The 24,851-nt window shown below is 35.3% G+C and overlaps 1 protein-coding gene across 4 annotated transcripts in view; it reads right to left on the bottom strand.

The window, feature by feature from the left end:
• Positions 1-1,051: 1,051 nt before the first annotated feature.
• KHDRBS3 (KH RNA binding domain containing, signal transduction associated 3) overlaps positions 1,052-24,851 on the bottom strand; it is a 94,078-nt gene continuing 70,278 nt past the window's right edge. For 3 of the 4 annotated variants that reach the window (XM_086741307.1, XM_086741309.1, XM_086741310.1), the window contains 5 exons: positions 21,835-21,917; positions 8,901-8,959; positions 4,609-5,713; positions 4,141-4,197; positions 1,052-1,808 (listed from right to left, as the gene is read on the bottom strand). In XM_086741307.1, coding sequence (XP_086597433.1) covers positions 5,622-5,713; positions 8,901-8,959; positions 21,835-21,917 — 234 coding nt within the window. In that variant the 3' untranslated portion in view covers positions 1,052-1,808; positions 4,141-4,197; positions 4,609-5,621. The remainder of the gene's footprint in view (positions 1,809-4,140; positions 4,198-4,608; positions 5,714-8,900; positions 8,960-21,834; positions 21,918-24,851) is intronic. The other variant, XM_086741308.1, reaches the window with a different exon arrangement.

Below are 24,851 nucleotides of genomic sequence, written 5' to 3'. Positions count from 1 at the left end.
CAGAACTGTTCCAATGATAGCCAGATTTCACCCAAAACACAATCACAAGAAATACATAAATCTCTACTTAGCAATAATAAAACCCAGCAAAAATGAAGTCCACGCCTCAAAGCACAGAAACAGTCAGTTCTTTAGCTTTTAGTGAAATCAAAGTACTTGCAAGACAAACAGCTGGATAGTCTGCAGTCAACCCACTCTGACTGGACTCCAGCAGTTCCTGTGTTAGGCCACTCAGTAATCAGACAAGATATCAGAAAAAACACTGGATTTGTTGGTAGCTTTGATAGTCACACATTCAAATAAGTCATACTAGCAAAGTATTTTAGTATTGACATTAAGAAGCTCTGTTCTTCATGTGGGAAGCTTGATACTGCACTCATTAAATAGTTCATAGCGCTCCTCAAATGAGGCTGTGTTGGTAATCCTGGTGTCCAGTCCAAATGACAACACATTAAATTGCATTCTGCTTATCTAAACTCCCCGCTCAGTGTCTATATACAATTTTTATACTTGGCTAGCATTTAAAATGTTAGGTGCTGTTACACACCAGAGGTTTGTCTATCCGTCTGAAGGGAATCATTATTATACATCTCCTGTGTTTACTCAAATGTTTTTGGATTTTGCTTTTACTTATTTAAATAATTGCTATTGCTTGCTATGGAAAATATTACAGAAATGCAGGTGAAGCAGCAAGAGATGATGGCAGGGAAAAGTCTTTCCAGATTCTGATAATATATAGACACTTTGATCACGGCCAGGGTTAATAGCAAATATTAATTTTCTCCACATCCTCATAAATTTCAAAGCCATTCTTCAGTAGTCAGCATATGGTATTAGAAGTTATGAATACATGTTGAAAAGGAGGCATTTGGTGTGAAGCTACTAAATTATATTGCTTATTTTCCAAATAAAATAAATGAGAAACCCAAATGATGCTTTTCTTGGGATGAATTTGAGATTCAGTGAAGAAAAATGCATCTGGTGGAAATACAAATGAGGAATGGGACACTCATACTTTGCAAGTAGTATTTAGAAAAAAGAACACAATAAGTTAAATTATCAGAATTTTATTTGTTACAAATTATCACAATCACAATTAATATAAAACAGAAAAAGCACTGAGGAAACTTGACTGTTAGATACAAGATTTATCAAGGTGTAAAACCCTCATCCAAGAGTCTACTACTAGAAAACCTGTGACTGTCTATCAGAGAAAACAACATTTCTATGCATCAAACACCAAGTCAAAGAGAATAAGCATCATGGTATAATTGACAAGGATTAAAACATCTTCATGGTATACAAGTTTCTGAAGGAAATGGAAGTTGGAGCATCGTTTCTACCCAAGAGTCTTGTTTTGAGTAGACTTGTTTACAATTAGCTATTAAGAAAAGCTTCAGCATAAAACATCAGTCTTCATTTTAACTTATCCATGTTGTTCATACATTAGACAAGCTACTTCCAAAAGCATTTAAGTTCTAGTCATGAGACTTCACACACTCTTACACTTGCTGCATAAGGCTAAAAAGAGTCACTAAAGGAACATGAGGTTGCATTATTGCTTTGTAACAGGAACTTAGATGAAAATTCTTTATTGAGCTCCAAATAAAACATTGTTGCATTACTAAACAATTAAGAGTTTAAGCATACAATTATTTTTAAAAAGTGTATAATTCTATACACTTTAAGGCTTTAATACAAGAAATACAGAACGGGATTTTCATACTCCGTAGCCTGTCTCATTGCCGTCTAGGCACATGGAGAAGTACAATGCTCTAAGCAGTCCATAATTAACATGGCAGAAGTTCCTGAAAAAGAGCAAAATATAATTTAGTTGTATATATCCAAAGACTAGTGAACACTAATTCTCTGAAGATCAGAGCAGTGAGGCAATTATGCATATAATAAATGTAAGTAGATTTATGGAAACAATTGTTGAAACTGCTTTTATATTAGTGCAAATGTAATAAAAAGTTTCGATAGACTTTGATTGATACAATTATAGTCATTAACATTACTTGTTTGACCAATAAGAGAAGTTGATCAGTGTCAGAACACAAAATCCTCATAGAATGTATAAAGACTCCTAGGCTAGTTTGTCACAATAAAATAAAGATTGCCTTCTACATTTATAAATACATATATGTTTAATTCAGAGACCTTTCTAGATTTTTTTTTTCCCCTCTGTTCAAAACCTAATGGATTCCATTTCATAATTACTTCAATTAGAAAAAACGGAAATGCAACAGCAGAACACAATGCTTGTGCATGTTATTTCAGAAACTGTCACAAGAAGTTTTATACTGCAAATATGTAGTTTCTAAGAATATCTAATACCAGCTGTTTGAATAGATGTAATTTCTTGAACACACATGTATAGGACATGAGAACTGATACTTTTTTTTAAAGAGACATGAAAACACATTTTCTTCGGAGAAATAAGATGTGGAGTACTGGAAGAAGGAAGACTTAGTGGATTTAAGAAGTCTTACCATTACTATGCTCAATATATGAAATAATTTTTTCTTAGATCTTGCAACTCATTAAAAGAATAAAATTGGACTTGAATGGTTAACTTTCCTGTCAAGGTGGGCCACAGCTACTTAACTGGAGCACCATATGGCCACAGACTACTCCATCTTGTCAGATGCACATATGGCACAGGACCAGAAGAATCACTTGTGCCCACAGGATGGGTGTGCTCTTAGGAGGGGAATTGTCTTTTAATTTACTTCTGTGACCTGCATCATCCTGTCACACAATGGTGCACCCAAACAGCCTCTGCGTGATTTGACAGGGGCACAGTTTTTTCCCCTAAAGGGAAACTGGAATAATTTAAGGGTTTATATGACTTCAGGGCAGAGTAGCAGAGAGGTGACACTAATGCAGGTTGATACATTCAACCTCCATGTAGGAGGCTGTAAGGAAAGATGGCATTAAAAAAAGAGTTGGATAAATGGATAAATACTACAGAAGGTTGACTTCACTTCCGATTCACTCATTCATCTAGTAGCCATCCCTGCTACTAGGTATTTTAGTTTCAACTCATCAAGTTTCATCATATGTGGTTAATATAAAACTTCACATTTGCAAATGAAAACTTGTTGATTTACATAACTCATTATGTGATTTAACATATAAACAGAAATAGAGATTTGGCCAATTCCATTATAAATATTTTTAAAAGATATTTATAGAGTCAGTTTTGCCATAGCAGTTCTAGCAGCTGGTATCGAATCTTTGACCTTTGAGCAATAGATGGCAGAAATCTTCTCCCAGCTCTCTGAACCTTAAACAGGTCCTTTGCTTTAAAAATTCCAAATACTCTCAAAATTGTTCTAAAGCTATTTTGTATGTGTGAAAAGTTCCTTTAGCATGTGACAGCAGTCTCAAATTTACTGTGGTATACAGAGGCACTGAAACATATGCAGTATTTTGAAGTACGGCGCTCTGTTTAGCTAAGTCATGTCAACTAAAGGCACTGGGACCATGAGGTTAGCAGGAATAGTTATCATTCTAGAGTAGGAAACAAAAATCAATTCTATTAAAAATATACACAGTCTGGGTATAAATATAGTTCAATTATTTCTTAATATATTGAATTCGCCAAAACCAGTAGAGCTAGCTATTCTTCAGTTAATGTTTCTCAATGGACTTGTTCTCCTTTATTTCTGCCAAAAATCAGTTTGCTCCTGTGCAGAAATGCTTGACTTAGAAAACCATCCTACAAAATGCTTTCCTCAGCTTTGGAAAACCATTTTAGACATGTTTACTGGCCAGATTAGATTTTTAAATTTCAATTGAATATTACTAGCATAAAATTACATTCATTTCCTTTCAGCTTCCTCAGTCCAATGAAATACTTGATTGGTTGAAGTGTTGTCAAAGCTCTGTATACCTTTCAATAAACAGCCAGAGGACAGTGTCCACACACTGGAACAATTTAATCTCCTTTTTAATAATAGTTTAAAATTCTGACTTTTCCCATCAGAACTGAACATAGCCGGTGATTTTTCTTGGCCTCCAGCTCAGTAACTAAAACTATTAAGTATATTAAAGCCTTGTGCAGAAAGAATTAAGGACCTGATCAAAAGCTCAATTATTTATCTAATAATTTCATAGATGAGTAAAGATACCTACCAAAGCATCAGAAGATAAAGGTTTTTGTTCTCTTGGCTGTCCAAGGAAGTGAGTTTCCTGATAAGAGAAAAAAGATATTTTTACTAAATTACAAAGAATTTAAAATAAAAACTAAAGAAAACAATGTAAATCAAACTATAATTAATAGAAATGTAATGATTAACAAAAAACTTTAGATAACATTTGTAATGTTTAAGATACTAGAATTTATGGAAAAAATATATTACAAACTAATGGTTATGAGGTTTTACTGTTGTTTAATAGGGAATAGTTTGTCCAAATTTAACTAGCTAAGCTAAGGCTTTTTAGATTACTAACACAAATTAAACGTTTTAAAATGAGAATTTAGGTGTCCTTAAAGTCTTTCCTACATTCTAAAAGGAAAGTTTCTAAGTTGTAGCCTCCCTGTTTTTATTGGTTATATTAAGATAAATTAAGTGAGATTCAAATCTTATTTGATTTATTTACCTTTGCAAATGAAGACCGTTTTAAGGGTTACACATCCTCTGCATCTGACGAAAGCGACCTCAATTAGTCAAGTCAGAAAGTCTTTAAAAGCTTTGTGTTTATTGCTTCCAGCACGGAGCGAGGTTGCCATTTACGTATCAAAATTCTCATAAAAATTCCAAAGTTGCACTAGTGAAAAAATGCTCAACAAGATGAAAACTAGTCACAGCTTTTTCAGAAAATCCATTAGCTATTTTAAACCACTTTTAACAAAAAGGTTTTGATTTAATGTGGCACTCAAGCAGATCCATACCATTTGGATACTTTAAACAGCATTTATATCTACTGTGAGTATATATATATACATTTAAGTTTATACCATTTTTTAAAAGAAGTCGCGCAATGTTTAATATGAGCCTTTTAAGCTGATCACTGTTAAACATATTTCTCCCTGTTTACTACTATTTATGAAGTTTTATTATAAGATAAAGCATAAAATTAATCTCACACACACTGATTTTCTTTCAAAAGTTTATTTAGTATCAAGCAAGGGTAAAACTTTGCTTAACACTACAGAACATTTCAAGACTTGAGTTACAAAATACCACATTATTTGCATTTGTAATTTGCTTCCCTTTTTACGCATGTTTGCAAAGAAAAAAATCTAGCAAATATCTGAAAATAAAAACTAAAAACTAAATTGTTGAAAACCTTTAAAATAAAAGGTTACGCTTATGTTAAAAGAATGGACTAACATATTTAGTAAGCCTATTTTTTGTTTAACACTAGTTAATCAAAGGTTATTTTTTTGATCACCTATTTTTTCAAATACAGTTTGGAAATAACAAAGTTCCTTGTTTTACATATCTTTCTGTCCAAGTTGTTCTTTCAACAAAATATTTTAAGTTCAGTCCATCCATTCAGATTTTTATGCGCTCTGATTTAATAAAAAGGGATTGTTCATAGAAAAAATTACTTTGAACAGTATACAGGACTGGTGGAGATTGGATATTTCACAACATCAGACAGTACAATCAGTATCTGGCATATGGCTGGTCTCTGTAGACTCCTTTTGTTGTCCTTGCAGAAGGTGCCTTGTGTCGTGAGTTGGTCCATTCTTCTTGCCCTACAATAATGGGAAAATACAGTTAGACTCCTTCCAACGTTCTCAGATGCTGTACTTTTTTTCCTTATTTAATTATGAATTAGATAGCAACATACTTACTCAAACCAAGGTGTACAAAGTAAAGTGTAACACTTGAATAAAAAAATCTGGCTACAACACATCTACATGAGCTATCCCACAATGCTTTTTCAGCACGTAACAGCAGGGAGCATGACAGGCAAAAATATTTAGGACTCTGGCACTCAGCTGGACCTGCTTGTTGCAAATACACAGAAATGTCAGCTATGGTAGCAGCTCTATAAATAATTATGCTAGCATGAAATGAATGGAGGATATGAATTATGTATAAGCAAATAAGCTACCCTCAGAAATAAGTTTCTTTGCATCAGTACCAATTTAGGCATAATTCAAATATGCAATCCAATAGTGAAAAGCCTCAAGTATCACTACCAACACCTGTGGCTTCTAACAATCTAGGGGCAATATTGAACTTCACTGTAAACATACACTTCCACTAAAATGCAAGAAATAGGAAGGCAAATTCTAAAAAAATATTAAAAGGGCGAGAGAAATTGCTTGTTTGAATTCTGACAACAACGTAAGTTTGTGAAAAGCTTGTGCTGTATTTAATGCTTCATAATCCTACCACGTTTTAGCGGTAATAAATATTAATACAAAGTAGCACAGTATTTTCTTAAATGAGAGTCAGATCTACTGTACCAGGCATTTAAAACAAGAGGGAAAACACAGGACCAAATGCAGAGTATAATGAAACAGGACTTACGTACACTTTAATCAAGTAAACACAGATCACCCAGTAATAAAAAAAAAAACAACCAACCAAAACCAAAAAGCAAGCACACCTGAAAACAGCATATGTGCTTCCATATCTACTTGTGGAGAATCACCCTGCCCTAAGCAGACAGGTGTCCAAGTGAACCCAATGCAATCCAGAAACTAAGGGTGGAATCCAAGTGTATGGTAACCTAAAATGTAGGCATCACTCTGTCTTTCTAGTCTATTTAAAAAAAAAGTCACCAAAGAACCCCTGTACTTTGAATGGTAAGGTAACTTGCTCAGACTGTAGACATCAGAAATTAAGTGACAAGAATCCCCTAAAGTCAAGGGTCCAAGTTCTCTCCATAGAAGTCTCATCCTAGCTACTTCATTTTTAAAAATTCAGGCGGTTGCCTGCAGAGCCTAGGTTATATATCGTACCTAGGTGGTCAAAACATTTGCGTGGGAGGTAAAACAAATTCAAATTTGGTGTGAGGCTGGAAGAACTAAGCCTAGCCTAACAGCAAAGGTAGCTGGCTGAGAGGTAAGAACTAAAAATAGCCTAGCTTTTAAGCACTGCTGAAAGGAACTGTTTAAATGTAAAAAGCAGTCTTGGTTACTCTTTAAGAGGAATACTTGCTCCTTTTCAAGCAATTGGTCAAATCAACAGGGCAAAGAGTCATATTACTTTTTTTCCAGTTTTCATTTTGGTGCCATTCAGGGCTCCGAGTCCTGAAAATACTCATATTCCTCCTACATCCTCTGGATTGGCATCTGAGCTTCTCAGAGGAGGAAAAGTTCAGATATATCCTAGGAATCTGTGTTTCACCCTGGCCAGCACTATGCAACTATCTGCTTACTATGCCCACTTATGAACTTTGGTCAAGGCATCTAACATACTTTACACACTGTAAGGATGAATATTAGTATCTAGCTCTGCATTTAAGGATGTACTTGAGGGTCAGCTAGTTAAGAAATAAAGAGTTTAACTATTTATTTGTATGGGCAAATCATCTGTGGCTGTAACCCGCAATTTTTCTTCAAGGCATTTATAGTCTTCCCCTCAACTTGAGTAAATACATCACTTAATATTCTGAATGGCTGTGCTTTGATAAATAGAAAACCATTTTAAATGCAAAAGCAATGAGAAATCCATCTTTTCAACCTTAAATACCACAATCCACATTTTCTCCCATCAGCCAACTCTACATTAAGCAGTTTCATATAATTCCCCTCCCCATGAATTTTGCATTCATGAAATAGTCTTAGAAATATCAGGCTTATAATGGCAAACAGCTTATTTTAATGCTGAAATAAAGATTTAAGCTACATATCTATCAGCACCAAGTAAAAGGGCTGTGGGACAGAGGAATTTCAAGTGACCTCTTCTTTTGATGAGCTGACTTTCCCCTTAAGCAAAATAATTAGTTTAAGCAGACGATATTGAACAAACTTCTGTATTAGGGACATTTATCACAGCAACTTAGTTGATGTCATTTTAGTTTTCAGCAGGAAGCACTTCCAAATGGAGTTCAAAAAACACACCATGGAAAATTTTAAACAGAGCTCTAAAATAACTGAAGCATCCATCGTTCAGAATCACAACGTTTTTACACTAACAATCCTCAAATGTTTGAGATTTGAGTGATCTAGATTATATTTCTCTGATCTCTAGCCAGAGATTTAGCATTTATCCCTTTAGCAGAGGTGCCTTTTAACAAGTTTTATGCTTCTAATCTGTAACAGATTTCTTTCATTAAACCTGTCACTACCAAACTTCTAGTTTAAAAAAATCATGATCTTTCCCACTAGCATATGTTTTTTGCTTCATTACGTATTGTTTTACCTCCATATGAGTAACCTGCTGCCCCCATGTCTATTAGTTACCTAAAGTACTTTCATAACCTTTACATAATGGCTCCCTGCTTGATTTCACAAGACTGATGCATGAAAATGAACTAATACAAAAAGACCACACAAGTCTGAAATGCACTCAATTAGGATTCAGCTGAGAACTTTACCTTGTACCAAGTTTCAACGTCAGTTGTGCCGTGCTAGAAGCATTTGCTTTCAGCTGCAAACAGCTCCTGAAAAAAGGTCCTACATCTCCACTTCTTTCCTTAAATCTCACTGAATGTGACATCATGAAAAGGGCACTTGCAGCATGACTTAGGTTATTTTTTTATTTCTTTGATTTTATTTTCACATGACTATGTAACCTAACAGACCACAGAAACCTCCTTCCATAGTTTTCTCAATACCCACATGCAGAGCTCTGTGACAGTGCAGGAATCCCTGCACAGCTGTTATCCACTGCAGAACTGAAGTTTGCCTTATGGAAATTCTTCTGTGAACACATTTTTTTCCAGAAGTCTACTACTGCAGTCATTCAGCTCATAAAGCTACTCACCATAAGAGTCATATGTTTCTTCACTCAGTCCGTGGCCATAGTCATAGTAATCTGCTCCACTGTACAGGAGAAGGGAAGTAGGAAGAACAAGAAATAAAGCAGTTATATTTTTAGAAGCAATGCTTGTCTTTACACATTCTACCTTTGAAAAGAAGAATGCTTGAAGGATATAGACATGACCTAAGGTAAGAAAAGTAAGCATTCAAGTGGCAATGATAACTTAGGTCCTGTTTGTTCATTAGAGAAAAAAACCAAACATATTTACTTTCATTTAGGATTTTTTTAATTGCTGAGCCCCTGGTCCACAGTGTATACGTGGATGTGGGAATTTTATATTTAAAATTATACTTATAGTTGGGAAGGTTGAAGATCTTACACGTGCTAATGAAGGAAGAGTAGAAGGTGTATGCACTGAATGAATTTGTCATATAAGCTTCTTTTCATTACATACTGTTGCCTAGTATTTTGCTTTTGCATCTTTGAATTCACTGATAAAAATGCAACAAAGGACAAAACTTGCTGATCAGAGGGTTATATAGTTACTATATGTGTACAAGTGAGAGTCTTCTAAACAAATGTGCAGACATGTAAACGCTATCATTTTAATAGGGAGACAAGAAACAACAACAGGAACTAAGTTAAAAGCAGAAATCTGCAGTTGTTAGGATTCAAAAGTATGTGTGAATACAGTAACCGTGGCCTAAAACACTCTTCCATTTCATAATGATATTTCTATTGTATCAAGACCACTGAACAGAAACTGAAGAACAACCCTCATTACAAACGACTTCTCCATGCTTTCCTATTTCACGTAAAAAACTATACATAGCTATACTTACATAGCTGACAGAACAAAAATCTATTAGACATGTTTGTAAGACATCAAAAGCAAGTCTCTTAATTGTTTCTTTCCTTTTCTTTTTAACCACAGCCAGACCCAGGGCTGATGACATTTGGAAAATACTCTACAAACTGATGCTACCAAGTCTTTACCTTCTGAGTGAGAAGGAAATCACTAAGGTATGATCACTGGCAATTAATTGCTAATATTGACAAAATGTTTCTAACATTAGATTGATAACAAAATAAAAACCAGAAAGTAATTTATAGCCTTAACATGAATCAGCAGGTAAAGTATTCATATAAAGTAAATAACACATCACAATCACTTCTAAACTGACACAAGACAAAGATAATCTGTTGTGTTTGGGTCATTTGTGTTTTAATTTGGTGGTTTGGGTTGTGTTTTTTTTTTTTTAACTAAAGTTTTAAATCCCACAAAATAATCCAGGCCAGAAATAATACAGTTCTGGTGTGTGTAAATGCATGTCTAAAGAGTGTGGATGAGTATTTGTTATTGCAAGTATAAGGCTTCCTAAACAAAAGCTTAACCAGAAAGCACTACGAAGACCTAAAAAAAAAAATCTGTATACAACCTAAATGTTATCTCTGGTTTGTCAGTCCATGTGATGAGGACTCCAGAATAACAAGGGCAAAGTCTGCAGCAGAAGAAATAAAATAATTTTGCTCTGCAGCAGCCAGTGATAACAACCAACTTAAAGCTGACATTCACTTCCTTCCACACCATACTTGATTATTTACTTTAAGGCTGTCATCAAGTTTAGAAGCCTATAGCAGCTGAGCCCCATCCTCATATCTGTCAATCCTGTCAGAATGACTTTTGCTAGGTTTCATTTTATAGATCTAAAATATCTACTAAACAAAAAGTGACTCATTTTACAGCATGTAAACTAAAAAAGAAGAAACATCAGAAAGGGAAATCTTTCACTTATACTGAAAGTATATCATAACCCATCTTTATTAACAAACCTTTCAAAATTTATAGTATTTTCAAAAAGTACAAGTTATAATGGGAAGTGAAGTTTCCCAGTGCAATTCAATACTCTGACCGCTTTCATCCGAGCTCTATGAACAACGCCAACGCGCTCTCAACTCAACTATAAGCCAAACAAACGCAAAACTTCAGATAAGACAATTTAAAGACTATGACTCAGAGAAAAGGATACATACAGATGGCTGTAAGGAGTTCTGGGTAAAAAAATAAAACATTAAAAAGTTTGTTTCACCTGTAACAGTCTGAACAGCCTGTGGAGTTTACAGTCAAAACCAAGCTGAGCTTTTTTTGGGAGGAATTACAGAAAAATTTACTATCGTATATGAAGTTGCAGCTTACAGAACTGTATTCTTTTCAGAGCAAATACCTGCTGAAAGGAAATCTAGTCAAAGGGACCTGAAATATTTGAACTCATTTGAACTCATTAACTGAGATAGCAGCGGCCAATTCTACTGTGAGGAATTAAGTAGCTACATTAAATAATTCTTCCATTGGACAAAAGGTATGACATCAATTTTTGTTTTAAAAGCTTCCTTGACATTTATACTTTTTAAATATATGTTCTCTGGCATCTCAGCATTCTGACTGAAGACTATTCAAATTGTATTTCCCTTTAATGGATTTATTCTGGAAGGGAAACCCTTTTCTTCCTATTCCTTTCATTTCCTCTCACAGAAAGGAGAACAAAATCACAAAACAGGTTTGTGCCTTGCTCCTTTCAGAACAACAAAAATAACATCCCATGGATTCCTTCCTTTTTAACCCAGCAAGACTAAACCTGGAGCCTGCTTTGAGCTTTTTTTAATCTAGTAAAACAGAGGACTGGGAAGTTCCCTGCTATTTTTCTAGAATCACTGTGCTGTGAGAGAAGTCTTAAAGTACTTTAATTTAGAGGTATTCAACATAAGCCTTCAAAGGTCTTATGGAATATGACCTGAATTTCTCAGGCTTTTCTGCTAAGCTGATTGTTTCTGAAAATATCTTGATAATAGAAGACCAAATCTTTATCAAAAAAGCAAATGGCAGCAACTGCTGTTGACATAAGAGTTAAGTCTTAAGGAACTCTTACATTTTATGCAATATTAACTATTAGCTTATTCTGTCTAGACATGTTGGAATATTCTTTTGGGACAGATATCAACAGAATGGTAGGGTTTCAAACTAACAGTCATGAAGATACCATAATTGGTCATTAGGCTGTTTTTGGGACAATCCTAGAACAGGCATCTCAACCACACAGCACAAGTGTTCTCTAGTATTTAAAAAAACCCACACCACTTCCTCTTCAGTGATGAATAACAGCTTTTACCATCAGTTCAGTTTCTTGTAATGCTTACAGGGAAAATAGCAAATAAAAGAGTTCCTTTTCCTTTTGCACACTTATCACAAGTAACTTTGGGACTGACCTCTTTAGACAGAAGCCAAAGCAGTTTCAGAAAGTGACCAAAAAACCCTTCCAAACACAAGGGGTTCCTTTTGTGCTAAGAGTATCTACACAAGTGTCACCTTTGTCCCTCTACAGAGAAGTCACACGGAACAGGAGCAAAGCAGAAAGAACAAATAAGGATTTCTCTAGCAAGAGGTGATAGACTCCGAGATCATATCTGAACACAACTCTTCCACAAGGACAAGCCTCTTTCTATAATTCCTACCAGATCTTCACATTTCAGCTGCTTCTGATATGAAAAAGCATCCATTAAGAGTAACTAGGAAGAAGAATATCCCAATTGTTATTGTCAAGATATTCACTGTAGTGAAGCTTCTTGTATCTCTGTAATTGTCTTGAACATTGAGTTGAGTATCTGTCCTTAATACTTCTGTGGATCACTAGACCACCACCACATTCTGTAACCCAGCTTACAACACAATAGCATAAAACCAGGATATCAAGAGGAGATCCACATCTTTCCTTGCATCTTGCAGATAGATTTTTATTTGATGCCCAGTTCTGCCACTTCTTAGCAGAAGTTTCTTCGGTACATACTCTCATTCCCACATCTCAGTTTATGTCTATAAAATAGATAATACTCAGAAAGCAACTGAGATCTGTGGGCTGTGAAAGCTTTATAAAATACAGAAAAAAATGATGCAATCTTCCTTAAATTATATCCCATTGAACTCTCATGGATAATACAAATAGAAAATCTATGTCCTATAATCCTAAAAGATGACCAGAGTGCCCCCTCAAGGACTCCCTTAGCTATCACTATTTAGAAATTATTTTTTATGGGGAAATATTAGTAGATTTCACTTCTGTAGAAATCTGCATTCTGGTGCTAGCTACCAGGCAAAGAACAATGTCTATCTACAGATTTCTAGCAGAACTCTACACATTTCCCTGAAGTTAACAGTTTTACCATCTGAAATGCCTAGTTATTGCTGTCTGTGACCCATTCAGTCTTTCCCGTGTCTCCCTGGCCACTCCACTCTCCTGGTCCCATCTCTCAAAACAGAAAAGGCAAATGCCAAGTAGCAGAGGTGACTGAAGCACACAGTACAAATAAGGCTTCTTCTCAGGAACAGCAGCAGCAGGGACCTATACAGCTTTACCTTGGAACTATGAATAAAATACAGCAACAATTTATTGCTAAACATGAGAAACGCTAAATAAAAGGTAAAAAAAAAATTGCTGCATCAAACAAGGAAGCAGCAACAGAAAAACTAAAGCCTCAGGCTGCATAAACTCCTTAGCGTATTGGTTTGGTCTGTGAATTAGAACCAAGTCCCAGGCACCCTCACATCACATTTGTTTGGTTCGCTGATACAGCAGCTGCTGAGAAGAAAATTAGCTCCATCCCAGCCAAAACAAGAACATTTGCAAAGGAGTTTGGGGAAGTGAACTAGACTGCTATCAGAGGAAAGTAAATTGGAACACTTAAACTACCCAGGTGCGTACCAAATGTGTTCCAACTGCTAAATGGAGAACAAATACGTGAACCAAAGACATTAACATCGTAAAACTGTTTTCTTCCCTTTCCCTCTAAACAGGCAAGACTACTCAGGACAGTGGAAGCAACAGAGAATAGTGAAGATCCCACAGGTATCAAAGAATCTTCAGAAGATCCATTGCAATCCTGGAAAGAGCTGTGGGTATTATTACATCTAATTCTTGGTTATCCCTCTTGAGTCCTGCATAAGATGTTGTTCGAGATCTGAGATAATGTTACTTGTCACAGACTGAAGAACAAGACAACGCTGCCTCTAATACACGATCAGCCACAAAAACTGCACAGGCGTTATGTCACCATTCCGTCATTAGAAATACTGTTCATTAAGATATACATCATACCTTCTTGTCTTTCTAATTTATGGAAGGAATCGTACAACTTTCATAAGTTTTATATAAATTTGATACCCTTAGTCATCAGTTGAAATTGAAGAGCACAGGAGAAAATTAGAATTTCATCCCAGTTTTATATAATTATAATTCAGAAATAAAAGTGCCATCAAGGAATGTATCTGGTTAAATAGGTATTTAGGAGTTTTCAGGGCTGTATAATCATAAGCATCTGACTGATCTTAAAAGCAATGCATTACCATATTTGAGATCCTTCCAGTGCTTCTCTAATGCCACTTAAACAGGCAAAATTCGAGCCTTGCCTCTCCAAATACAATATGGCAGACCTCATCCTCTTGTGTTAAAGATAATTCAATCCACTTAACAGTTAAGACCCATTTGCTGGGCTTCTTCAGACTCTACTACTTTCATCCACATGTATGTTCCAAGCACATTACACTTGACAATTACACAACAATAAACCTCAAATTCTGATGGTTACTAAACTGTATTTTTCATCATCTGTCAACTGAATGATGCCAAAATTGTGCTTAAAAGTACAATTTACAACTCTCAGTATTTCTTCTAAAACAAAATAAAGGGGAAGAAACAAGTAAAACCATTTTAAAGTTTTCCTGCAGTCCCTTTTTCTCAAGTTGCCCAATTAAAGATTTATTTCTTCACCAGTGGAAAGAAGTAAGGTGGTTCTTCCCTTGAAAGCAAACCAAATACTAAAGGATAGACTACGAGAAAAAAACTGCAATTTTCAAATACTGCTAGCAAGCAGACGTAGTATATTGCCTGTCAACCAGCAAAATAGTGTCAAATATCCATCCACAAAAATGTGTTCTGTGCTGATGAAGCCTGGTTTCTCATGCCTCTCTTTCAACTAACAGACACTGGCTTCCAAGTGTGAGTTTCGAGTGAAGTTCCTTCTCCACCCCACGCTGGGGAAAATAAATCTTCTCTCTATATACATTCTTCACTGTCTACTACAAGTGTGAATTTATGATGCTGTCCTTTCTCTAATCAGAGACTATGCAGTTTCTCTTCCTTATCTTGGTATCTCTTAATGAAACCAGTAGAAAGTTTATTATGTAAGACATTTGAATGGATTAAATGAGTAACAACTTCAATCACCTAAGTAAAATTAAAACAATCACACAAAATGAATAATGCATTTTTATGAAATTTCTTTTTTTGATTCCTCAAATATTTAAAATTTCATGTTACTACTTTTTTGTATCACTATAATATCTTTATGTATGTGTTCTCCAATGGGTCTCTAAATTTATTTTTCAATGTAGTTTTTCTTGTTTTCTAAACACTGAGGCATATTCATAGTCAAGTTTAATTGCAAAGTCATGAAGAAAACCAAAGTTATTTTTTGTATCTAAAAAGCATTTTACTCAGTATAATTATTAGAAATTCAAAGTAATACTAACATTTCTTAAGTAATGAAGTAATCTACTAACATGAAATGACAAGGATTCTAAAAACCCTTTCCAACTTTACGAGTACAGCATGCGATACACTTGTGTTAAGATTAGTTCTTCCTTTAGCTAATTTTTTTACATCATTACCCTTTAATTGCCTTAGTCTTATTCCTGTTTACTGAGGTTTCAGATCAGATTTCTGTAAATCAGTGTAAAAAAATTAAAACATGTATGCTAGACTCACAAGTAAAGCTATCTGTGCTATGAGACACTTCTGAACATTTTACATCTATCTAAACTTGAAGAACTACACCTGAAAAACTGCAGAAAATCTCTTCCAATAACAGGTTTGTAAAAATTACACAGGAAACCACACGGTAGGGTTTTTCAGTTAAAAGGTATATTAGCTTGTTTACATTAACGCTTTTGAGACTTTATTTGCACAGAATTATAACCTCTGATGAGCTCGTACATACCAGGTGCTCATAAGCAACAACTGCAAAATACTAGCCCTCTGCGCTATCCCCAGACATGAAACTGCTGCGGATTGATTTGATTTATAAGTCAGACCATGAGATATAAACAGATACTATCATTAAAATCCAGAGAACTACATCTTGAAAAGCTACAGTAACAGACACCATTTTGCCTATAACACATATTTATACACCCTGGAAACGTATGATTGCTGACAAACTTAATGTGAATTTAAAACACTGAGCAACACAAACAAATTTTTAGCAATTAACTTTCAAGTACCAATAGCAGGTAGTTTTAAATCCATACAATCAGCTTTTCATGAAAATCCACCTTTTATAAACAGTAATGTCATCTTTTGTATGACTACTAAGCACAGTTTCAGAATACATCTGAAAATCTGAGTTCCTACTGGGAAGTGGGGAGGGCCTTGCCAAGAACTACTACTAGGAATCAGCTTCTCTCAAAACAAAGGTGCCTCTGGAGTGGCACAAAATCGGGGATTTAGAGATTTGAATGATTTTAGCAAACCAATTTAGTTATATTATTTAGGCATCAGATGAACAATGGGCACTGCTGCATTTTAAGATTTTTTTTTTTTTCAGTCTTTTCCATCCAATATCCAGTTACTTAAGAACTAAGTAACTCCTACAAGCTACAAAACAAGCTTCCTCAAACCTTTGAAACCCTGAGGTCTCTGTGCATTGTCTTCCATACTTTGAAGAAATTTTACGTCTTGAATCAGTCACTGTTGAAACGGACAGTGAAGAACAAGGCCTCACTGCACGGCATTCATAACACTGCATTTTTAGCATGCTCAGGAATTACCACATGGGCAGTTATCTTCTTATGCTTTTAGATAAATGATTTAAGATAAAGTTGCAAGTGCATACTTCTCACTTCCCAACACGTTAACCAATAAACAGGGAGGCAACTAGAGGCACTGAATGAACATAGGTGTACTAAAGAGAATTTGCCAGTTCCCCCAACTCAGACTGGCTTGGCCAAATGGCCCCAAGGCCTACAGGCAACTTGCAGTGATTTGAATGTCCTTGTATTTTGATATGATTTGATATGGTAGCAATTATTGTTTAATACGCAAGAACCGCAACTGAGAAACATCACATTTAAGCCAATGGCATAGTGGTTGTTGCAGAGAGAAATTTAGAGTCTTAAGTGCAGAAAACAGAAAATACTGCAGAAAACTGTAGACAATGCCAGCAATTACCTTTTATTCTAATATCTCTCAATTTATATCAGTGTTTAGCTTAATTTCTCCTGCAACACAATGAAGGTGAGATCATCAAAACTGAAGACAAGACCTAAGCCAGCTTTTAAATTATAAATTCTAACTAAATACAAAATGACTACCTTACTACATGAATGATTCATTATCTTTTGCCTCTAAACAGACACAGGCATATAGCTATACAAACTATTCCTTTATAGTTGAGACTGCTGGTCTCTGTTGCAGGTAAAAAAAATAAAATTAGATAAAAGGAGGTTTTTTTCCAGGAAAAGTATCCAGATTTAAATACTAGCAGACAAGCCTAAATAAGTTATTTGAAACTTCTGAGTGCCATGAAGCAGACAGATAGGGTTCTCCACATTTTTTTTTGTACTAAAGTAACCGCACTAGCCATTCTCTTAACAGTAAACTTAAAAGCACACAGTAAACCTTTAATGGTGTCGGAGAGGTAAGAAACTCAGCCCCCTTCCTCAGCAACCTTGTCACATAATCTGAATTTCAGTAACCAGCCTCGTTCTCTGGCATGTTAACTCTCCGCAGCATCTGTCACTGCTATGAATGGTTGATCATAAGTACCTCTGTAGTCATCTCACTGCTATTAAGCAGATGGCAGCGCTAAATCCGAATGATGTAGTACATCTCCCCGGTGGACTTTGTTTCCATACACTACCATTATTCTACAATTCCTCAGTGATAAATCTCATGTATTCTAGAGAACATTAAACAGTGAACTGACAGTGCCAATTGATTTATTAGCATCCATTTCCCTTTACCCTATTATTGTCTTCGCAAACACTTGTGCACGTCGTGTATGGAGCCACTAAGGGACAAAGGTGCTTTTGCATAATTTGCAACATATTTCAGAGATTTTAAAGAACATTTTTCTTCATGCTGAAAATGTTTCAACTGCTCTAGTAATTTAAATGAAAACTCAACTAAATGCTCCTCCTTCCTCCACAACATCCTTCTCTGAATTTTCATAATAAAATGGGTCTAGCATTAACATCTGGCCATTCAAACACCCACTTTCTGCAATAAATCCAAGTAAAGGGATTACAGCTCTGGAGAGATTTGGGGAAATCATTTAAGAGTCTGCTAGGTTATGTAAGTAAGCATGCACATGCACTGGTGAGGGGAGCCTGACAAGTCTCCCTGCATCTGACATAAGTTCACACTGGTATAAATACCATCTAACAATGCTCCACAAAAAACTGTACAGGTAATTTAGTCACATCTCTTCTAAAAATCAGTTAAGATATATAGTCAAGCTCAGTACAGCTCCAGGGAATATTTTTTCCATGTCTTTTTGACATCAAAAAGTAATTCTGTTAAAAGACATCCTGAAGCACTATTTGGGGCTTTGTTGCACAAACAAACAACTGTGTATAAGAATGTTTTAAAGGAATTTTTTTAATAGGATTATAAGGTATTAATATAGATGAGAACTTGTAGAAAACCCTGATGTTTGGCTCCTTATTAGTGTTGTGACAGGTTTTAACTAAAGCTTAAGATTGCCAAGCACATGCAAGGATACAGTCTCACACGATATCAAGTAAAATGCCTTTAAACATTTAAACACACATGATCATGATTTGGTAGAAGCAAGCACTTCGGTTATAGAAAGGAGGAATTGTTTGCCAAGGCATGCAAATTCTGAACTACCTTAATGCACACAAAAATACACAGCATGCTATTCTTCCTGTCTGAACCTATCACCCATCCTAGTCCATCTCAAATTTGGTCATTTCAGAGAAATACACCAGAAATGTCAAAACTCAAAACAATAAAGGCAAGTCATGCATTGTCATGTCACTGCAAGACAATAAAGGCAAGTCATGCAAGTGTACTGAATGTACTTGTGCCCACAGACATTGACGTAGTGCTGTCATGCAACATCACCTTATATATCTACAAAATTTCTAGAGACATTTCTAATTCTATTGCAAGTTTCCATCTCTGACAGAGGAATCACTAAAATAAACAAAAACTTTAAAACCAAAATGAATACTTCAATTATCTCCACTCTATCATAGATGTACATTGTACGCAAAATGTACACTTGTGAACATGAACCAAGTTTGATGAGGTGCAGGAAGAAGGTTCGTATCCTGAAAAACCACTGCCAATCATTTAACGAGCAAACTCATCTTTTTAGTTAATTAGCTATTTCTCAAATTTCCTCTTCAATACACATGATCATTAATATCATAATCTTCTAGAGAAATTAATAGCAGAAGACATACTAGAAATACTGTTACTTTCTAAGTTTACTACTTTCAACTCACAAAAGGAAAGAAGAAAAGTTATTTACGCACACAAGACACTAAATGATGCATTTTAAACACATGAATGCCCTGTGTCTGCAAATGTATTTTCCTTCCATGCTTTATGAGGGTAAAAGATCAAGAATGATAAAAGATTAAACTATGAAAACAGTACACTTTTCCCTAGTTTCCCTCACAGTAAGAACATTGTAATGCACCTAAATACAAGTCTCTCTTAATGGCTACAAAAAGACATTTTGCAATATGGGCTGCCATTTGATATTCAGATTAAAGTTAGGAATGTTGCTCTAGGTAGCTCAGATTGCTGTTTATAGTTATTACTTGTTTCCTGCCAATACAAGCCTAAATTTTTTTTGCCAAGTCAGAAAAAAATGCCAGAAAATGACTGTCGATACCCCACGAGAAACAGACGTGAATCACTTCTTGTTTTCTTTTACCACGCAGCATTTAAAATTAGGGGGGAAAGTGATCACTCAGAGGATAACGAATTCAACAAAATCTAGTAGTATATGTCCTGTGAAACTACAGGTAAAATACAAAGCAGAGTAATCATTTTATGAAGCATCTTCATCCAGACTGGGCTAAGCATGTGTACAGGTTATAGTAAACAATATTATACGTATTCTTATGTATTAGTCCTTTACAATAACAACTTCATTTTTTTGGGGAGATTTAATTTAAGCTAACAATAGTTCAAAGGAAAAAAAAATCTTAGTGGAAACCTTAAGATGGAAGAAAAATAACAATCCAAGTAATGTTTAGTTTTTGCTCAGGCAAATGACTTCGCAATGAAGTCCAAATGTTTGTATGCAATAAACCCATTTACCAACTCTAGATGCAGTAAAACAGAGCAGAATTGCCAACATAAAAGTTGAGGACTATTTTGGTAATTTTCTTTTTAGAAAAAAATCCATTAACAGCAGCTGCTCTCTAAATGCAACATTCTACAAAGTCTCATACTGTGGAGGTCCTACACTGCTGGGTTCTTAAGTCATATCATTTTTATCAATTTTCAACAGCTTAAAGACTCTAAGAGCCAAGTATCAGACAAAAATATTTCCATTCTGTTTGTTCTCAGTAAGAATGACACTTTTTCCCATTGACTAAGTTGCTGGGACTGGGACCAGGACCAGGAAAGTACTCATTGCTACAACAAAAATTAAGTTGGGTGTTTGAACACTACAGCAAAGCAGATATAAGGTGTAAACAGCTTTGTTCTTCACTTTGCTGTGAACAGTTCTGCACTATTTCAGTTAAGGGTACATTGTAAAAGTCTTTAATATTTGAGCAGAAGGTAAAACAGTCTAAGTAGTATCTATTTATGAACATCACAATATCTGCCAGGATCTCCCTTTCCTACCATTGTCATCTTACCAGTGGGCAAGGTCTGAAGCTCTAATCACCCCAAACGAAAGCAGTAGTGCAGAACTAGAGCATTTTATTTTATTTTACCATTTTCTCAAAATTCTTGTTTCAAACATTTCAAGTTTATTGCTATAAAGGCTTCAAGAAATTCCCAGTGAAATTTCAAAATCTACTACTAATCAAACTATGAATGCTTGCTCTAAGAAAAAGAGTGATAATAAATTACAGCTCAGTAAGAGATGTACAGAAGTTCCCTTCCCAGAAGTGCACGTTAGAAGTACGTAACAGCACGGACGATCAGCCAAGTTGCTAAATAACACGCCATGTGACAGTTGCCATTAAGTTCAAACTACCACTACCAAGCAGTTTGCACATTTTTCCCATCATTGGGATGCATTAGTAGTCCTTGTAATTCATGGAGTTTTCAGATAGTGACTTATTTAAAGAAAGCAAAATTTTAAGAAAATAAATCAGAAGTGCTTAAAAATACTGTTGGGAATGAAGTGAGGGAAAGAATACAAATAGCAAGAGATTCAAATTTGTCACAGACAATTCCACAAAGGAGTAAAAGAAACTAAACTGTGTACTATTTTTTTTATAGATAAATAAAGATAATATACTGAATATAACCATGTTTAAGTATTAAGAAAATGCAATTAGCTCTGTGGTTTACATAATTTAATACCTTTTATATAGTTTGGTTTTTTTCTCCTCTCTCTGTCCCCACTCCCTCTAAAAAAATGAAACTGAATTGAATCTTCCTGAACTTCTGAAAACTTTCTGATTTGGCATCAATGAAACTCTCTGAAATTCTAATTTCTGCTTCTATATTTATGTGATACTAGAGAATAACAACACCAGGGGTTATTTCTAATAAGCCTCTTATAACATTTTTGTTGTTTAAGCTGAAATTGAAAAAATCTTTAAGTAAAACTAAATTTACAACTGCAGAATATTTCAAATATAGTTACAGTAGATCTGGAGACTTACCTTTGTGCTTGAGTGCTATAGCTGTTATCATAGGAATCATAGCTTTGTTCATCATAAGCAGTTCCATACCCATCATCATACTCCTGAAAGGATATCAACGAAAGATAACATTAACTGTGAAGCACACTCCAGAAACAAAGTGTTTCTTTTTCAAAGTGTTTCAAAGAGGAGGGTCACAAAAATAATCAGAGAGCACCTCTCCTATGAAGAAAGGCTAACAGAGTTGGGGTTGGTGGCCTTTCAGTACCTAAAGGGGGCTTATAAGAAAGATCGGGACAAACTTTTGAGCAGGGTCTGTAGTGATGAGACAAGATGTAATGGTTTTAAACTAAAAGAGGCAGACAAAAAAGAAACTTATTACGATGAGGGTGGTGAAACACTGGATCAAGTTGCCCAGAGAGGTGGTGGGGGCCCCATCCCTGGAAACACTCAAGGCCAGGTTGAATGGGGCTCTGAGCAACCTGATCTACTCAGGGATGTCCCTGGTCCTTGCAGGGGGGTTGGACTAGATGGCCTTTAAAAGTCCCTTCCCATCCAAACCATTCTATGACTAAGAAACTAAAAATAAGTATTTCTTACTCCTCCCCTACATTATCCACACTGTTTAAGTACACACTGTAGTAACATTCTTCCCAAAATAGCACTGGATTTAAATACCAAGTTGAACAAACCACTAACTGCAGCTACAAGCCATACAGAAGTTTAAGATAAAAAGAAGTGACAACGATGCTGTGTTTTGTCAGAGAAGGACGAATTACAGAAATAAAAAAAGTCAATTTTCATCCAATAATAAACCTGAGCTAAACACATGAAAAGTAGAAACAGCACTTGCTTTGTACTCATTACTAGGAAATCCTAATATCCAAATCCTATCCAAATATGCCAAAGACCTCAACAGATATTGAGGGGTATCTTGTCCAGTTTTGCCAGATGAGAATGACCTAATGAGACAACACTTTGAAGAAACAGGGACTCAGAGAAATCAAAATCAGGCATCATCTTATATATGGTGTTTTCCAAATAAGAGTGTATCAAAACCTGGCAATGTAAGAATAAATTCTCATGAAAGAATCAACTCTTTAGCAGGAAAAGGAACCTTTAACAATCTTTCAGTGACGACAGAAAACAAAACATTATCAATTAGGTAGGCATGACAAATGATGGGTTGTCCAACTCTAGTAGAAAAACACCTCCAATGACGGGAATCTGACAACATTCTAGACATTGTAAGGAAAGCTTTCTACAGCAGAAGCCAATGACATCCTCAAAACAAATAACAGGACGCTGTAAATTTGCTAAGAGGTTTTTTAGCATTTTTCCAGTCACTTGAAATTGCTTATACGGAAAACCAGGCAATCTGTCCATCAATACTGCTCTACTGTGGCTACATCATGGAATAGGATTGCTTCCCAGCAGTGATTAGTAGAAGGGTTTCTGTCAATATTCACTAGCACAAATGAGTGACAGCCTATCCACAGGTTTGGAAGAAGAAATGAGGATTCTTCCAACTGTCTGTTGCAAAGAAATCAGCTTGAAAAGGAAATGCATTGTCTTCCCTTTCAGTAATTCAATGTCTGAAACTAAAAATTAAAATAGAGTCCTAGCATTTTCTTTGCCCATCTGATACAGATACAAGTTTTTCTTGATAAGCCACACACTAAACCCACAAAACCATTGCCTCCTGGCAGTTATTATGAACAAGCACTTTATTATTGATGCAATACACAGACATCTGTTAACAATATAGACATTGATCAAGAGCAGAAGCAGTCTGAGCCAACTTATTTTCTCCATTCCAGAACATTTACATGACATTTGGTCTCCTCTCATAGAGTCCCCAACTGTGAACCAGCCATCCCTAAGAGTGACTTCCAAACTTCAAACTGTGCACAACCAGCAGTGAAAACAAATGAAAGCAGAAGACTGAAATTAACCTTTTAACATGTTACGAAAGCTTTGCCACTAAGGAATTATTGCAGAATTCTTAAGAAATCAGTTCTATTCTTCACATTTATGTTAACTATTTTACTAAAAAATTTATATGGAAAGAAAAAGGGAAAACAGACCACTCTGAGTTTCTGGTGTATCTATGATTTCTTGAAGACAATGGAACAAAGTAAATTTGAAATAGGAAGACCCTTCACAAGACGTCCATCAGAACAGAAGGAAAATGTTGGGGAGATAGATGCTACAACAGACTTAAGTTTTTCTGGTATTCACATTTCTCTTCCAGAGAAATTTTGCCCAGAACTCATTACTGTTCATCATTTTGTATTAATAAATTCACTACTGCAGAAATCAAGTCTTGCATTATTATATTGTTGAAGGTAGCTTTTATAAGATTTGAATGGAAAAATATCTGCTTTGTAGTTTATATGTGGGACGCTTGTCACTTAGCATTAAAAAGATCAACCTGTGCTGTTGCAATTGGTATAATCTGCTTAAATCGATCAATTCTTCCTTTTTATTGCTGCATTTACATTTATAAATTTACGTTAAAAACAAGATAAGCTTCATATGCGACATGCTGCAAAAGTAGAATAGGTTTAAGGAGCTGCTCTCAATGGCTTGTTCTTTTAAGAGATAAGAGATTCAAATTCCAAAACGTTTGTTTACTGTGCACTATTTCCTTCAAGTAGCAATTCGGCAGGGGCAGCTGAAGTATGTTTCAGAGCTTTCCCTGAATTAGCTCTGACACAGTATTTTCTCTTAGTCATACAGTATTTGAAAATTATCTCTTTCAGAAGGTTAAAAATTAAAGTTGGCCAAGGCAGAATGTTTTTATATTTTAGATTAAATCCACACTACATTCGAGGCCAGGTTGGATGGGGCTCTGAGCAACCTGATCTGATTGAAGAAAGTGTTCCTGCTCCTTGCAGGGGCATTGGACTAGATGACCTCAAAAGGTCTCTTCCAATCCAAACCATTCTATGATTCTACTTGAGTATTTTCTTTCTGAAGCACAGACCTCTTCTGGCTTCAATAAATGTTTTCTTTAACTTTATTTAGTATTTAAG

This window comes from Chlamydotis macqueenii, chromosome 2 (assembly GCF_036417535.1).
Source record: "Chlamydotis macqueenii isolate bChlMac1 chromosome 2, bChlMac1.mat, whole genome shotgun sequence".
In the NCBI taxonomy this organism is placed as follows: domain Eukaryota; kingdom Metazoa; phylum Chordata; class Aves; order Otidiformes; family Otididae; genus Chlamydotis; species Chlamydotis macqueenii.
The sequence above is the reverse complement of the archived record's forward strand: the minus strand, read 5'-3'. Positions and strand labels throughout refer to the sequence as shown.